The sequence below is a fragment of the Nestor notabilis genome, unplaced genomic scaffold (assembly GCF_000696875.1).
Source record: "Nestor notabilis isolate BGI_N333 unplaced genomic scaffold, ASM69687v1 scaffold32567, whole genome shotgun sequence".
NCBI classification, from domain to species: Eukaryota; Metazoa; Chordata; class Aves; order Psittaciformes; family Psittacidae; genus Nestor; species Nestor notabilis.
Window position 1 is genome coordinate 43183 of NW_009936565.1, and position 18210 is coordinate 61392.

Consider the following 18210-nt stretch of genomic DNA (forward strand, 5'->3'; position numbering starts at 1 on the left):
TTTATGTTTGTGACCAATCATATGTTTCAATGTTTTAAGAGTTACAAAAAACTACAGAATAGCTAACAAATCTAATACTTATCTGAGAAGAACATTTGGTACGTTGCGTGTCTATTACAGTAGAAGAAAATAATGCTTTAAATGTGCTATAAATGCTTTCTGTAGTGTACTCCTTAGTTTACATTGCTACAGCTGAGCAAACTAGTAAGAAGATTTGAAGAGTGTCTTAAAAAACTAGCAGTTCAGTGGATAGTGTACAAGACTAGAGATGGAGAGAGAAACTGTATTCCTATCTCTGCCCCAGAATCACATAGCAGATTGGTGACCAGTTGCTTGGCCAGACATTTTCTTGTGTCATTCTTCCTCTGTCTTTTTACACTGCGTATTTTTCTAGTATGGCCATCTTCCTGAAACTTCATAGGAAGCCTCTCTCTCCTACGAGTTAGGCCCTCTCTGCTGCCACAAACAATTTTTTAACCAGTACATAGAAACTTGTGGTTTCCTAGTTGCTTTAAACTGACATAAATCTGTGATGCAACTTCTGTCTCCTTTGTGCCATCATTAACACTGGTGGCAGTGTTAATGCAGCTGCATCAATGCCATGCATTAATGCATAGTAGGCCAAATCAGAGAATTGATTCAGTTTAAAAGCTCATCTTTTTTGCTTCTTCGGCCCTCTGGTTGAAGACATCCACTTTCAGTTGGAGCATGGATTCTGTTAAATTAAATGAGCTATACAATAGCAGCCTAATTGTGTCTCCTTCCTGTGTTAGAATTCATCAAGGGAGTCTCACTGCCTCAGTAGCAACTGTAAAGGATTTCAGCTTATGCTACATTGGCAACGCATTAAATGTAGTGAATGGAATATACTTTGAGGTTATTCGCAAGGGTCTGTGTTACAGATGCAGCTATTTCAGATTTCAGTATTGTTAAAATTCTATTCTTTTCCTGGTTGTGAAAAGTAGCTGTTGTATCAAATCTTTGTTATGCACGAAGTAAGACTTACAGTATGTGTAGAAAACTGTTTCTAACTAAAAACTGAAAAATGTTAGTTAGCGCTGTCTGTGTAACACTGAAGTAAAACAACTGGCAATGCTGTTTTGCAGATAAGGAGTTATATGCCTGGATGAAGTGTGTGAAGGGACAGCCTCATGATCACAAACACCTGATGCCAACACAGATTATTCCAGGCTCTGGTAAGACCACCTGCAAAAAGTCAGGACGTGATTTTTCCCAGGCCTTCCCTGTGAAGAGAGGCCAGAGTTGTTTCTTGAAACTTCCCATTTTCCATTTAAAAACCTGCAAATTCTGTGAAATCATTGCAGGAAGGCAAGCGATTCTGAGCAGTTGCCAGCAAGGGGCACTGATTGTGAAGAGAGAAAGAGGAGTTTGCTAACATGTGTCTGAAGGGGTTTTGGAAACAGGCAGTGAAGAAATTCAGGGTGTTTGTTGGGACTGTTTTGTACCTTTTCAGGGCAGAATAAAACACCAAGAATGCACTTAAATCGGACCTTGGCTGTTAAATGAAAATCTTAGAATAGTATTGCCAAGGAACATTATGTGGCAACAGATTTTTGGGGATCTGCTTTTCACTGTTTTCTGTCCCGCTCACCCACCCACCCAAAAGGAAAGTAAAATTTCATGTGTGGTTTTTATGGGACATCTGCTTGAGCATCTTAAAACAAAATGCAGTGAAAGAGCTTATGATAGATGAGAAACTAAGCAAAAAAAAAAGAACCTAAGTGCAGCTAAATTCAGAATTTTTCTTACAGCCAAGTAAGTTTTATGAAGAACTGCAGGTAGGTGTAGTTGTTGTTAGTGCAACTTCACTTGTGATCTCTGGCAGCACTGATGCAGAGAATAGAAAATTCATATGTGCCCTTAAACTTGCTAAGTAAATTCCCAAGTTATTTTAAGCTGGGAATACAGACCCAGTCTTTTTTTTTTTTTTTTTTATGGTTTGCTGCATGTTAGTTCAGGTAGAAATGAAGGTTGATTAGATTCCATAATAAATTCAAATTGTGACATTCCCCAGAACAGGTTCCAGACTGAAACTGTTTTAATTTTAAATTGTGAAGTGAACCACTTATCTGGAAACAGCATAGTGAAGACTGCCTACGTAACCTCAGTTTTCTTCTGTGCATACCCATTACCAAACAGCCTTAAATTACATAATCACATACTAATTTCTTTGTCAAGACGTGGCTCACTTCAGTTTGTAGTTTGACGGTTTCATTAAATGAGGCAATGATGCACCCATTGAACAGCGAGGAGTAAATAATGAATGACTGGCTTGCTTGGTGTGCACCATGCAATAGGAACGCAGAGTGAAGGTTAGATTATTCAGAAGAGTAGCATACAATTATTTAATGAAAGACCTTGTCTCTTTCTGCACAAGCTTTAAGGTAAACTGGACAGTCCCTTTGTAGTATTTTTGAGTGTTAAATTTAGCAGTTTTACCAGTTTATATTTTAAAAAGGTTTAGAGATGCCATTTTGGTATCATGGTGTGTATAAAGTAAAGTATACGCATACAAAATGACTGAGAGCTGCTGATGATTTTCTTCTTGTCTTCTAGTTTTGACAGATCTTTTAGATGCTATGCACAATATTAGAGAAAAATTTGAAATTAAATCTCATTGTCAGTGTACCAGTAAGCAGAGCACACAAGCTGGCAAGCTCCCTGCAATGAATGGTGTGTCTCAGGTGAGTCTAAAATATATGTATGCATTGCAGTTTGTTCAGGTGTTCTGATTCTTGTGGATTTTTGTATTTGAGTGTTACAAGTTGTATTTTAATTTGCATATATGATGGTTAAATACTAGCACCTTGTCTTTGAAATATGTTAGATGAAAGTTACATATTTAAAAATAAATTTGTTCCTTACAGGTTTTGCAGAATGTCCTTAACCACAGTAATAAAATTTCTCTGTGCATGCCTGAGTCTCAACCGCAGAATACTCCTCAAAAGTCTGAGACAAATGGTAATACAAGTCCAAGGAGTGATGTAAGCACAGACAGCAAGTTAACACCACCTGAATCGCAGTCACCACTGCATTGGTTAGCTGACCTTGCAGAGCAGAAAGCCAGAGAAGAAAAGAAAGGTATAGTTTGAAACTGTTATGTCATATATCCATGACTTTGGGGGAACCAGTGGTAGATAATTGAATTAATTAGGAAAAATTCACACGATTTTCTGTTAAACAAAAAGAAAATATGATGTTCTTTTCTGCCTTAATTTTAATCTTGAAACTGCAATGCCTTCTCCTGGTGGCATCAGAATCTTCTTACCAAAAGAACCACTATTGGAGTGCACGTGTAATGTGGCAGTATTTCCAGCTACAGCATCTCTCATTTGTGACAGATACTCAGGTGCATGTCTGAAATGCTGAGGGTGGCGTTTTGAGGGTCACACTGTTTTAGTGCATGTTGAAGGATTTAGTGCCTCCTCTGGTGTGTTTTCAGGTGAATGAAGTGCCAGTGCTACAGTATATTACAACCACTATAATATACTGGATAGTGGTGGTGTTCTGATGTGTGCATAGTGATACAACAGTGTAAACGTCAAATGATGATTTTTGTTTTAGAGAACAGCGAATGCCCTTCTGGAAAACATTCAAAGGAAGAGAAAGACCAGGATAATTTGGAGTCCCAAAACTGTAAAAGCTCTCCTCCTGCATCCCAGAACAACGAGCAGGGCTCAACCTTACGAGATTTATTAACTACAACAGCAGGCAAACTGCGTCTAGGTTCTACAGATGCTGGTATTGCTTTTGCTCCAGTTTACTCTACAGGAACAGCAGTAAGTGTTGACAAGATGCACGATTTTTATATCAGGATTTTCAAATCTCTGTCATGTATTTTGGTACGTTGTAGTTAAAATAGTCCGATAGCTGTATAGCTTTAAAAGCTCATTTATAATTAAAACTTTGTATGTGCATGCACACACTTGCATTAATATTTTTTTATATATAGTGATAATGGAGTCATACACTGTCCATGAAGTTAGGTAAAGCCTTAACGTGAAAAGTAAAGGAGGATTCCTATGTATTGAGCATTGTAATAACTGTATATTTCTAACTTTTTCTTTGTAAGAATACATGCAGTTTTCTACAAAGGAAGTAGATAACTGCAAGTTTCTAATTGGTAATGAAATGTCATTCTATTGCCAAAGGAATTGCATTAACTTTATTTGTCTTTACATTGTTTAATCATACGCTTGTTTGCTATAATAGAGTGGCAAGAGTGGAAGGACTGTGCCAAACATTCTTGATGACATAATTGCTTCAGTAGTAGAAAACAAGATTCCACCAAATAGAGCACCAAAGATAAATGTAAAATCTGAAATAAAAGATGAGCCAAAGGATGATAAAAAATGTATTCAGGATGACTGCAGTAAACGGTACAGTGATATTCAGTATTCGTGGATCTGTGATAAGCATGTTTTGTGGCTCAGAGACCATAAAAACAGCAACAACTGGAAGCTCTTCAAAGAGTGCTGGAAACAAGGAAGGGTAGGTATTGAGCTGTTCGGTCTGTAAAGTGGTCTCAGTATAAACTCTGGGAGAGCTGTGTTAAAGGACGAATTTGCCTAACTCCATGTTTGAAAATGTATTGTTAGCATTGAGCAAAGGCTTAACAGGTATAGCCTGTATATGGACCTTGTGTAGTTTAAACTTCAGTTAACTGCTAATAATGAGTAAGAAATTACTGTTATGGAGATTCAGAGTGCAAAAACGTGTGTATGACATTTTGAGTATAGTTGCCGTTGGAAGGAAGTGTGAAGAACTCAGCAGGGCCAAGGTCTTCAGTGTGTGTTTCAGCTGTGTTTGTATTCCAGGTTAATTGAAGGATAAGTATTGATTTTTAATTTTTATTTAATTTTTTACAGCCTGTTTTAGTGTCCGGTATGCATAAGAAAATGAACTTCAGCCTGTGGAAAGCTGAGTCCATTAGCCTAGATTTTGGAAACCAGCAAGCTGATATCTTGAATTGCAAAGACAGTATTATTTCAAACACCAATGTCAAGGAGTTCTGGGATGGTTTTGAAGATGTATCAAGTACGTTACTTTAAATGTATTATTCCATTCTACTGAACACAGTGTTAGAAACAGCAGTTAAAAACATTCTTTGTGTATCTGGAGGCTTTGAGGAAACTTCAAAAAAGTTTTGAAGTTTTAGAGAAGATTTAAAGAGAAAGATCTAGGTAATCTGTTTCGAGAGAATGTGATGGAAACTTGGATTTTGGACCTTTGCAGAATTGGAAGATGGATTAATATACTAGTAAGGTCCGACTAAAATGTCATTGTCTCTTGAGTAGTTGAGTTTGTTTTGTATCATTCTCAAGTCTCAAAATCAATTATCTCACATTTTATGGAGAACGTTATAGACAGGTTCCGAAATCTGTTATATATTTTAAAGTGAAGCACCTACAAGTGTATTAGTTTTGAGTAATTTCTATGTTCCTTGCAGAACGGCAGAAAATAAAAAATGGGGAGACAGCTCTACTAAAACTGAAAGATTGGCCTTCAGGTGAAGATTTCAAGGCTATGATGCCAGCAAGGTATTTGAGTTTAATATTAGATACTCTTAAATCAATCTCCATGTTGGTTTTTTTTCTCTATGTAATGACACAAATTCAGTTACATTCTTCTTTCTTTTCTCCTCCAGATATGAGGACTTGCTAAAAAGTTTACCCTTGCCTGAATATTGTAGTCCAGAAGGAAAACTAAACTTGGCTTCTCATCTGCCAGGATTTTTTGTCCGTCCAGATTTGGGACCCAGACTATGCAGTGCATATGGTGAGTGTGCCCTAGATTTGTAGCAGTTACCTCTTCTCTTAAAAGTGTAGAATATCATATATTACTGTGCTTGATAGAAAGCCGAACTTACTTGGAGATAATAATTCACTGACTGTAGGAGAAATATTTGTGACTTGCGTATTATCAGTACATGCACCTCAGGCATGAGAGTTTTATTTGTTTCTACATTTCTTTCTATCTTTTCTTGTGCTGTTACCGTCTTCTGAAGCATATGAATTGTTAGCTACTTCTACACAAGACAAATCCTGTCTTTAATAATGCCGTATGAAAAAATACTTCCTGAAGTGCTACTGTACTCATAATTCTGGTCATACATAAATCTCAGTGTATTTTTCATAATTTGTATTTGTATTGTGTGCCATACACTCAAAAACCTGTTCAGAAAAGCATGTTTCTCTCAGACCTTTTCCAGCTGCTCCTTCTTTTCCAAACACATTTGTTCAGTTCTGTTTCACAAATTGGTGCAGTAGGATGAGAAATGAGTTGTAATTTGTGATATGATGGCTTTGATTTAAAAAGTTCTCCTGATACCCTTTAAATAAACATACTAACAATAGTAATCAAGGCATGGGTCTGAAGAACTAACTCACTGATGACACTTCCATGTAATACTGCTGCAAGACTTCGGGTTCTAAAATGTCCTTTGACTTAAGTGTGTATGTTTTCGCCTCTTAGGACTGAAATTAATTTTCCTCTTTGCTTGGGGATTTCTTCTGATTGCAGCCAGGCATTAAAGTGACACATTTGATTTGATCTGATAACCATGTGTATTTACTGTACTTACATTCTGCTGCAAACAACTTGAAAGGTTGGGAAGGAACATTAGTCGTCAGAGAATGTCATTGACCGTTCTGCTGAAATGTGCTTTGTTCTGACAAAACTGCTATGTAGGGACAGTTAACCTGGGCTAAGAGATATCTCAGGGTCTCTGCTAAAAAGTAGCATTTTGTTGTTTAGGAAGTGAAACAAAAACATGTTTGTAGTTTGTATGTTTCAGTGTTTTCACATTAAAGCCTGCCTGTACATAAAATGCTTTTTTGTGATGTTTAGTGCACTTTCAGAAATCTTTTCTCAGTTAGCTGTTGCATATTTCTATTTGAAGGTGAATACGCAATATAACAAATCTTAATTTTACCCTGTTACATAGGTGTGGCTGCTACTAAAGACCATGATATAGGAACCACAAATCTCCATATTGAAGTTTCTGATGTCGTGAATATCCTTGTTTATGTTGGCATAGCAAAAGGAAATGGAGTACTTTCCAAATCAGGTAAACACACAGTTTGTAAGAGGTGCAGGTGGACTGAATGATCTGCCACTTTTAGAATTGACACTGTTCTTCGGAAGCAGATGAAAGATACATCCATAAGTACTTGCTTAAACCTGGAAGGTTCTTTCTTTCAGGAATTTGCACATACATTAATGCTGCATAAAATACACTGCAGTTCATGAATTATGATACGGTATTTCAAACTCTTTTCACTTTTTTTACCATTACCCATAATTGATGTACCGTTCCTGTGCTAGGACTGGCCGAGTTAATGAAAGTACAAAATGAAGGATTTTCTCTGGAAGCTGTGGTAGTTCTAACAGTTATGTCAGGATGATGTATTTGCCAAAGCTTCTGTTTACTCTGTTCCCTCTGGACACGCTGTGTTTGCTCTATTGGATTTGGACTGTAATGTAATTTTTCAGCACCAGAGAGCTGAAAGTAGTATATGTTGCTTGTCTATGTGAGGTTTATTGCTTATGTGAAACAGTTTTTAAATCACTGAAATAGTTCTGCTTCTCTCCCCTTATTCTTTCATCCTCTTATTCTATAATCAGCAGATGTAGATTTTGGGTGTGACTAATAGAGCTGCAGTAAGGTTTGCTGTCTTTAATTTGCTTTGTTTTGACTTGTGTGTGCACTGAGTTAATAGCAGCCAAACCTGAGCAATACTGGGAGAGCTCTAACTTCTTGACTAGCTGCTGCAGAGCAGCACGTAAAACGCTGCTTTCGCTGACTGCAGGAAAATGCCTTTTTCATCTGTAATTTTTTTGTGCCAGCCCTGCTTGTTTATTTCAGGTGGGGAGGATGTGTTCTATCAAATTCAAAAAATCTAAGAAAGTTACCTTAAAAACATACATATATATATATATATTTTTTTTTTACTTTTTAGCATTCATGTTCTGTACAAACACTGAGCAGAAAGATAACCTGGGGGCTTCTCTTGTATTCAGCAAACTTTGATCTGCTCAATCTCACACAAGAAATTTGAAAAGAAGATGTTTAGTTTAAGTTTTTGCGCTGTCTTACTTAAGAAACAAAAAAAAACCAAAACCAAAAAACAAACCCAAAAGAAATGCCAAAACCAAACCAAAATTTTTTTGTTGAATTTTAGGAGTTTTGAAGAAGTTGGAAGAGGAAGATTTGGATGACCTTTTAAGGAAGCGGTTGAAAGATTCAAGTGAATTACCTGGTGCTTTATGGCACATTTATGCTGGCAAAGATGCTGACAAGATAAGGGAGTTCCTGCAAAAGGTTAGATTCATAATATGTATTTTGTAAGTATAATCTAAGTAATTGGTAAATCAAAGAGGGCTGGCAAAAACTACAAACCCCTGTGTTTCGTGAAAGGAGGAAAGGAAGCAAAATTCTTTCTAGCACGTAAAATAAATTATAATTGACCTGCTACATCATCAACAAATAAAATACATAACATGGTACATACTTCTCAAGAGTTACAGGGAGCCTGCAAACTCTGGAGGCTCAGGAGGGCATGGAGATCTATTCTTGTCCCTTTCCTACAAATTATCCTTTATATTAATGTTTTTCTGTCGTCGTGTTCTTGATTATCAGATGCTGGCATTTTTGGGAATTGTCCCGTGCAAAAACCCCTGACCCAGCAGCCACCAGTCTTCGTAAGAACTGTGTGTTATGTCAGTTAGCTCAAAGAACATGCCTTGGCTCTTAGTGGAAATGGAAATGGTGGGGGATTATGCATCTAAGGGCAGCAGACTTCTTCAACATTAGCTACAGTGCAGATCGTCCTTTGGCAGCAAGTGAGGAACAAGTTAGAGCCACAGCAGAACCTTTCAGGTCATTACCATGTAGGATGGATGAATATCTATTGATGGCATTAAATTCAGAGATACCATCATGGAAGCTGTTTTCTGTGCCTTGTCTTCAGCATGCTTTCATGTTCTAGAAGGCAGTTTTGATGGTTGAGGTAGAAATATCAAGTGGTTGCTCAAGGAAAAGAAGTCTTCACTGTCTTCTGCTGTGGGAAAAAAAATTGGATGTGTTTTAATGGGCTAAAAGTAAAGGGGTCCATAAACAAGCCAGAGGCCAAAGGTCTCTACTGTGAGCAGGAAGAGCCCAAGAAATTTAGCACTAAAAATTCTCTTGGACAATGAGGCAGTGTTTCAGTCCCAGGGCAGCTGTCCTCTGGTGACTCAAACATTTGCTCTTTGGCAAGCTGAACTGTGGGGAAAATAGAGCGTTGGTAAATAAAATACAGCTAGTTCCAGGAGATGATGAATTACACAGCGAGGCTTTTCTGTTCATTCACAAAGTAGATGCTCATAAAGTAGATGGTGGCTCTTTTTTTTTTTTTTTTCCTCTTTGGAAAAGAGAGTTTTGAACAAAATCACGAATACAAAGGAATAGGTGGACAAATGGGTATTATTCCGAGTTTCTTCTTCCAGAGCAGTTAAGGGATACTGTGAAACTCTTTGAGAACAGCAGGTTCAAAGCAGAAGCACTTCAGATGCTGCGTAATACGAAGTTTGTCATTTGCTGCCACTGCCTTGTGTTCGTGGTTGTGGTAGTTTTGGAATAATGAGTTGGAGATTAATTGATGACTAGACCTTTGGACCACTTTGCCTGCTGATAAGAGAAAATCTCAGTATCTTATTAGTACAAAAGAAAGGTGATAACACACAAGAACAGTTTCAAGCTCTGCATCCTATTAAGTATATTTAATATAAATATGTATAAAAATATAATTGGCTCCTGAGTCATGACAGGTGGGTTAGCGATGTGTTTTTTATCTTTAGTCACTATGATAAAGTAATTGGCAATAGATTAATGGTAATATTTGTTCCCCTGTGGTTAACTTGATGACAAATGTTTGTTGCAGTTAAGTCTACTGCTGTCAGCAAGTATTTTTTTTATGCCCATCATTTTTTTCTGGATTTTTGATGGGATGGTGGAAAAATAACTTCTTGTCACAGAGTGGTTGAGATTGGAAGGGGACCTCTTGAAGTCATAACAGGACCTTTTGTCCAGCCCCGTGCTCAAGCAGAGTTGCCCAGGACCATATGACCCTTAGTTCTATCTGCTGGGTTTTTTTTTTTTCCTGAGCTGAAATTGGTGTTGTGTGTCTCTGTCAAAACTTGAAGGTTGTGAGCTTGAGGAATTGGCAGCATAGGAAGTCTTGAGGTCAGATTTTATTTTCTTTATGAAGGAAGGGACACAAAGCATGTTGCTTATTAATAGATTATTGTGCAGAGTTCTTCGAAGTTTTGCATTTGGAATGGGAGTCCTGTAGATGTCTTCAGCTCACTGGGACTTCACAGTGCTTTCTGAGGTTCCTTTGAATCCCTAACTAAAAGTCTTATTTGGGTATTGGGAACACAGTAATGTTGCTTTGTTAAATTAGGTATGCTTACAACTTGTCAGCAAAAAGTTCAGCTTCTTTTGAAGGTGACTTGGGATCTTTTCTCTACTTACAGATAGCAAAAGAGCAAGGCCTAGACCTTTTACCAGAGCATGATCCAATACGTGATCAGAGTTGGTATGTGAACAAAAAACTTCGCCAAAGACTTCTTGAAGAATATGGAGTGAAAACATGTACGGTTATTCAGTTTCTTGGTGATGCTATTATTCTACCAGCAGGAGCACTGCATCAGGTAAGTACATCTCTTTAAAGACTGGTGCTAGTTACGGCAAAGTCCCGTTAGTACTTTTTTTTAATTCTAAACTGAAAGTTAACCTAACCCAGGAGAGGCAGGGAGAGCAACCCAAGCAGATAAAAATACCTGGATGTCAGGTAGTGGTGTCTCTGTCTTCATCCGTAGGAGAATTGTAGAGACAGTTTGGGTGTAACGAGATGTTTCTGTAACAGGATTTGGAGGTTGTTTTCCCACTCCACATTAAGTTCCTTTTTACACAAAAGGTACATCAATCACCAGGAGTCATCATTGACCCTTCAGCGGCTTTCCTCACCATCAGAAACAGCTGGGAGGGTTTAATTCTTAGTTGTGTAAGAAGAAGTACTGCCAGTAGGGTAGTTGGCGAGAAACAGCATGAATGTGTGGCAGGCTTCCTCCTCTCCTGGCACATAGGGTATGTTTACTTCATTTTGTTTGGTGTTGGGTTTTTTTTAATCTGTTGTTTACTGATAGTCTGCAAACTGCTTGGTGAAAAGAGGAAGAAAAGCACGTTTGTTCAGACACGATTTTTGGGCAGTTCTAGATTTATTTCTTCAGTCCATGAACCTTTCCCTGTTTCAACAGGAAATACAGTCTGCTTTCTTGCTGTCCGACCAGCTGTCAGGCACCACTGTCAGGTAGCTGACTATCAAGGAATGAGGAGCATCCCCACCCTACAGCAGGAGTTGTAAACCATCTTGCTGTTAAAGACCTATCATTGATCTCCACCCAGGTTCAAGGGAGGCCAGGCCTTTCTGAAGAAGATGCTGTTTGGTTTCTGATCTGCAGATCAGTGTCCAAGCAACTGCCTTTTCTGGGCAGAGAGGAAGCAATGGCTTACCATGTCACCATGACCAGGGCACTGGGGTTTTCTCTGGGTAAAAAGTGACAGGATTGTAGTGATGACAGGTGTTATGTTCCTGTCTGTCTGCTGGCTATGTCAGTTGCTGGGGCATTGAAAGCAACAGGTACCTTACCCAGACTAGACTTCTTTGTCATTGCAGTGAGTCTTCAGATGGTTTCACGTGATGGTATGTTAACCCTGGGCGATCTGTGTGGTGTTGTTTTCTGGCAAAAGAAAGAAAAAAACAAAACCAAAATAAAATAAAAAAAACCACCCAAAACAACCCAGGCGACCAGATCTTGGTTTGTTGTAGATTGCCTTTCCCTGTCCCATGTCTCCAGCGCTTAACATGGCTTCACAAAGGTGAAGGAACATCCAGCACTGATGTTATTCTTAGCTCTTTTTAGGCTAAATCAGTTAGGACTCCCAGAGTCATGTGTTCCATCCTACAGCAACCTTACTCTGATCTCTTGAAACAAGGGAGATATCCCATAAGAGTGAAAAAGGAGCCCGCAGAAAGTAATACATATATTGGGAAATTTGTTTCGTATAGCATGTGGCATATAAAGGTATAAAGAAGGTGAAACATGAAATAGGAAGACTCTGTTCCAGGCTTCCCTGCAGTTCATAGGTTTAAGGACAAAAAATAAGACCACTCTTATCTTTATCTCTTTGGCTTTAAACTCCAGATTGCTTTTGAAGTGGTAATGTTCTAGCTTCTGGCACCAAGGAGATAATAACATGGTGTTTTTAAACTTTAGTGGGTGAAGCTGAGAACCTTTTCATCTTCAGTAAGAAGTTCCTGTGAATCTGCCACGTAGGAGGAAATGAAAGCATCGTGTTCTTTCATGTACGTGTATAGTATTCTCTATATAGAGATGCATAAATACTGACCTTAAGGATCAGCACCAACACTTCATATATACAAAGCACATTAAACGCTTAAAAAAATAAGTCTGCACAAGAATACATTCCAGGTTAAGTTTACATGTTAAGTGTTTCAGATTTACATGCACGTCATGAATCTTTAATAATTAAAATTGGATGAGAGTTGATAACTAAATTTGATGGTAAATTAACATTTTTATTTTTACTTGCTCATCGTTAATGTTGTAGAACAGAGAAAATCAGGCTGAGGGATGGAGTTAGGGAGCCTGGCAGCATGTGGTTACTGCATACTGGAGCTCAGACACTTCCATCCTAGAGCCAGTTAGGATTGTTGTCGCACTGCTGCTTTTGATATGCTGGTCTAGAATTTTACTGCTCTCTCATGGGAGAGATTTCTTATATAAGAAGAAATCTCCTCCATGTGAGAGGAATATATATATAATATATATATGTATATATTCCTTCACACACACCCACACACCCACTTCTATGGATTCGTGCCTTTTAAAGTGACTTGTTCTTAGTATTTTATGGTAGCATAAAGCATATTTGTCTTGCTTCCCAGGTTTCCCCTTCTTCCCTGTGTACTTCCAGACAGCAGTCACATCCCCCTTCTGATCATTTCAACAGGCAAACTGTTCCAGTGGTGGGGTGGGAGGAGAGCCTCTCCTGTGAGCTGTGACTGTCAGAGTAGCTTTGTCAGTACCTCTTGTGGAAGGAATTGCTCTCTTAGGGGGAAACCAGAAATAGATACAGTGTTAGACTGGTCTCCTCTGCAGATGCTTCCCTGAATGTACCGTGCGTGGTGCACTGTAGGATTGTATCCCCTTTCTAGTTGTCTGTACAGGTAGGAGAGCTCAGCTTTGCATCTGGGCCTTGTTCTCTCTCCAGCGCTTGTAACAGCAAACCCTTAGCTCTGCTTGAGAACTTGCCCAGCTAAAAAAGGGTTTTTTTACTGTTACTCTGAATTATTTGCTCTTCCTCCTGCTCCACTCTGGGTCATCCTGTATCACAGTTGTCCTCTAGGGATGCCCTCTCTGGTTTTAATTTGGTGACTCCAAATTTGCAAAGTATTTTAGTGATAAATTAGAAGCTAGAAATACTTGAGTTGGTGATTGAAATGAGTTGTTCAGGCTACATGCAAAACTTGTTCGTAGTAGAACAGGTTATTACAATATTGTTTTTGTAGTGGTATTATCTTGGCTTAACAGCAGGATTATGTATTGTAAAATAACTTGCTGGAGGTAATGCGACATCCTGGTGATGTTGCGGTAAGGATGTGGGATAAAGGTCTGGGAGTTGCGTGTGCAGAGCTGCTGGCCCCGGAGCTAAGCCATGCAGGAAATGGCTGATGTCAGCATGTTAAGGGCAGGAGGGAGACGGCTGTGGGGTGAGGAGCTGCAGCCGCAAGGATGGATGTCTCTTTCCTCCCTGCCCACTCTCCTTTCCCTGTCCTGGCCCAGGTCTGAGGCTGCTCCAACGCTCCACCCATCTCCCGGGCCCTGCTGGGAAACCTCTGCGTGGCATAGGCTGGGGCAGAGCTGTTCCCTCGGTTCAGCTGGAACTGGCACAGTCGTGGGAGTGCTGTAATCCTCACCCTGCAAACCTCAGGGGAATCATTGCTAAACATACTTATTTGTGTGTGTCATTGTATCAGCTTGTATTATAACTATTATAAATAGAACTGCCTGTGGGCTGTCAGCTCGGCATTCCCATATTCAAGTACCAGACCAGCTGGGTAAAATCTGTCTTTCCTGCAAAGACTTGCACACTACACTGATAAGACTGGAAGGGGAGGAGGTTTAATGCACAGCAGAGTGAAAGAGGGCAACAAATACTGCCCACTCTGCAGGGGAAGGGGGAGGGAATCAGTAAGACGTTGTCTCAGTAAGGAGAAAGCGAAAGAGTGGTGTGGGATTTGCATGGAGTGGAAAGGAAAACTAGGGCAGGTGGAGACTTGAAGCAGGCAAGAAGCCTGAGAGAGGGAGGAGGGGGCTGGAGCCGGCTGCACAGGGCAGGGATGTCTTAGCCAAGCTCTAGGAAATCCCCCGAGCACTGGCAGGAGCCAAGCCCTGGCACGTTTGCAGCTGTTCCTTTGCTCCTGGCCTCCTGCCCTTCGTGGGTTGTGTGGCACCAACAAACCCTCTTCGCCTCCGGAAGCATTTCTGTTGTGATTGATTTGCAGGAGGGAATGGCACTGCTTTGTCCTTGGTGACTACAAGGCTACAGAAACTCCGTGTGCAATGCTGGTGTTGAGCTAGGGATTACCTCTGGGATTTCACCTGTAATGGGACAGGCTGTCTTGTAAATGCAGACGCAAGCAGTGTTTTTGAAGAGGAAAATGTCTTTCAAATGAAGTGCTGTGTCCTCAGCTGTGTAGGCCCCAAAGGTTTTCTGAAGGTCAGGTATCACAACAGAAATTGTAGAGTATGCACTAAAAAAATCTAGCATTTGCTAGGCTCAAGCTTAAAATAGGCAGATCTTCATCAGTGTTGAGCTCAGCCTCTGTAAGTCTGCAGAATCGATGTTGCGCAACTTCATGAGTAGCTGTTGGAATTTGGGGAAATAAGGTTTTTGACATGTGTGATTTCTAAGTGTTTAGAGATGAAAACCTGATGCTGTACATTACTGAAGAGGACAAACAGGAGTTGGTAGTGAGGTCACAACCAGGAAGTGGCTTTTTCTTTCCCCTGTCCTCCAGGTACGACCTGTGTGGCAGGAGGCGGTGTCCATTTCTCTCAGTAGTTGCCTCTTACCAGTAAGAAGGTGTGTTTATAAAAAACAGACCCTGACCCTCCCCTCTTCTGAACCTGCCCTGTCTTCAAATACTTCATTTTTAATTTCCAGTGGCAATTCCTTCTCAGCAGATGTGGCAGTTGTGCCTGGCAGAGTGCAGGCTTCCAGCATGCCTCCGTGGCCCGAGGACCTGGGTCCTGCCGCGCAAGGCTGCTGTGGAGTCGGTCTGTGCAGTGCTTCGGACATGGCTGAGCAGCAGCAGTACACGGCAGCAGTGCCTGTGCAGCTGGTAAAAGTGTGGAATACAACACATCAGAGTGTCATCATCAGTGAATGTCGGAGCTGACTACAGGAAGAAGTGCTGAAGCACAGGCACATGTGCATTGTTCAGAGTGTACCTTTTGCCAGGAACTAACTTATCTAAGATGAATACACTTAATTGCTCTTTACCTAAAACGTATAGAGACACCCTTCAGTCTGATAAGCCTGTGGTTTAAGAGATATCAAGGCCCACTCTTTTCTTGGGTATCTGCCAAAGAGTAACTCCAAAGTACTAATGATCAGTTGTCTCCTCTTGTTATTTTGGATAGGTGCAAAATTTTCACAGCTGCGTTCAAGTAACTGAAGACTTTGTGTCTCCAGAACATCTTGTACAGTCATTTCACTTAACGCAGGAGCTGAGGCTGTCAAAGGAAGAAATCAATTACGATGATAAACTGCAGGTAGGAAATGAATTCTGTTCTGGAAGCTGTTGGGAAGGCAGAGCATGCTCAGGCTCATTGAAATGCGGAGCAGTGCGTGGAGCTACTTCCTCGCTGCTGTTCACACAGAATAACAATGAGCAGCAATATGAATGCCAGGGGTGTAAATGACTCTCTGTTGAGTTGCTGGTTTTATTTATTGTATGTTATGTTTTGAAGTGTGTAAGAACGTGTTTCCTTTAGCACTGGCTTGATGTAGCCTTCCTCGTTTTTCCATCTATTAGGTTTATGGCTCAGTCCTAAATGCAGTCACTTCCCAGAGTTCTTTCATGGAAGAACTTACTAAAATCTGTCCAATGTTCTTGCAGGTTAAAAATATCTTGTATCATGCGGTTAAGGAAATGGTGAGAGCTTTGAAAATTCACGAAGGTGAGCTGGAAGACATGGACGAAAACTGAGCGTGCTCTGCTTTTTTGTGTTAACATCAGCTGGGGGTTATTTCCTGTGATAGGTGAACAGTATGCAAACTAATTTAAGCTTCACAAACCATCAGTGCCAAGAAAAAGTCATCGTATTTACTTGTTACTGACACTGCAACGGTAGAGCTTCATATCACAGCCACTGTGATTACATGTTAGACTTGCAAACGATTCAGCAGCATTCTGCTGTCCTGTATAATAATGTACATGAAGTTTGTGAAATGTTAAAGATTTAAGATGATGTATTTATTTTTGGAAAAAACCCACAAAATTCTATGCTATATTGTTGATCAAATGTAAATGTGACTTGTACAGTTTGCTAAAATAATTCAGATATTTTTCACTACATTGAGACAGTTACTGTGAGAGTAGGACACAAACACCAGCTATTGCCTGCATTTGGGATCTTGCTGAGTCCGCACAGCAGTCATGTCATAATCTGAAAATTACTGCCAAATAATTGTAAACTTTGTAAAATATAAAGTATATAAAGTAGATATTAAATACAGACACTTCAGTATTTTATTGAAGCTATTCAGTGTACAATTAAACGTTTTCAAAAGGTGTAATTTATTTAAAAAATTGTCTCATTTTGGTAAAATTTATGTGAACTTTTAAAGCTAAATATTAAACTTAATATGCTATGTAAATATATACATATATACATTCAATGATGTATTTTTTTAAAACATTGGCTTGCTTTAATTTGTTAAAAGTGCAAGTGTTACACATGCTTTGTACATTGAAGTTGAAAGGGGTTTTACATTTTCCATTAAAATGACTTTATCAAACGTTGTCTCGTGGTACTCGTTCTTTACGTTTGTGGCCTGTGTGTGACAGCCCGAGTCGCTCGCTCCCAGTGCCGCATCTCCCATGGGAACGCTCGCAGTGTGCTGCCCTGGTTCTGTGCACCGCGCTGCCCTCTCCGGGATGGAGGCAAAACTGCGAGGGGAGGTGCTGAGCACGGCGCGCCGCTGAGCCAGAGCGCCTTTCCGTGAGGATAAGACAATTCAAACCTCGCTTACGTTCTGTCTTTACTAATCCAGCGTTTACGTTGCGTGAAGGGGGAAAGGAGTTTCTATAGAACAATTTTTTACAGCATCTTGGCTTTTTACAGTTGATGTAGAACCATAAAATAACGTGGGGTTTTTTAAATTGTTCTAATAATGCTAAAAGTTAGAGCATAGTTCTGGCTGTCGGGAGTCAGTTTGAAAACTTGAAGTATACATGGATTTAAATTATTAGAGCTAGTCAAATGATTAGATTTGATACCGAATTTTAGGTGCAGCCATTAGCTTGTGATGTGTCCAAAAGGATGTAGTTGCCTGGTTACTGCTCCTGCTCTGACTGGGTTTTGGGTCACCAAAAAACCCAAAATAACCCAACGGACTTCCCATATAAATTACCTAAGAAACAGTGAAACACAAAAGCAATTTCTTGTTCTAAGTGTGAAGTTCTTCTATTTAGTTGGTTTGAAAACTTGGAATTTAATTGAAGTTGTAAAGAAATACTTCCGGTTTAATGTTGCTGTGCTTGGCAGTTAATTGTCAACTTTGTAACTGGTTCCATGCAGTATCTTCCTTTAGGCCATGGGTGGAACGGGGCATTGGCTGAAGATGCAAAAGCTGCCAGCGTATGTTTGCTTAATGACACATGGGCTTCAGTTGCACATACCTTTTGTTTGTTTGTTTGTTTGTTTTAAAGTTCAGGATATGTAAATGAGTGAATTTTTATCAAGTGCTGTCTCTTTCCCCCCCTGAACTGAGTTTTGGTGAGGTACTATAACATCTGTGAAATTTCTTGAGGCTGCTACACTTGCATTCCT

The 18210-nt window shown here is 39.7% G+C and overlaps 1 protein-coding gene across 1 annotated transcript in view; it reads left to right on the forward strand.

The window, feature by feature from the left end:
* The window catches only part of JMJD1C (jumonji domain containing 1C), a 56668-nt gene extending 39497 nt beyond the window's left edge, over positions 1 to 17171 (forward strand). The window contains exons 12-24 of the mRNA XM_010018407.1: positions 1107 to 1196; positions 2578 to 2705; positions 2889 to 3102; positions 3586 to 3800; positions 4234 to 4512; positions 4890 to 5058; positions 5471 to 5561; positions 5669 to 5799; positions 6968 to 7090; positions 8205 to 8344; positions 10540 to 10716; positions 15796 to 15927; positions 16275 to 17171. Coding sequence (XP_010016709.1) covers positions 1107 to 1196; positions 2578 to 2705; positions 2889 to 3102; positions 3586 to 3800; positions 4234 to 4512; positions 4890 to 5058; positions 5471 to 5561; positions 5669 to 5799; positions 6968 to 7090; positions 8205 to 8344; positions 10540 to 10716; positions 15796 to 15927; positions 16275 to 16364 — 1979 coding nt within the window. The 3' untranslated portion in view covers positions 16365 to 17171. The remainder of the gene's footprint in view (positions 1 to 1106; positions 1197 to 2577; positions 2706 to 2888; positions 3103 to 3585; positions 3801 to 4233; positions 4513 to 4889; positions 5059 to 5470; positions 5562 to 5668; positions 5800 to 6967; positions 7091 to 8204; positions 8345 to 10539; positions 10717 to 15795; positions 15928 to 16274) is intronic.
* Positions 17172 to 18210: the final 1039 nt, after the last annotated feature.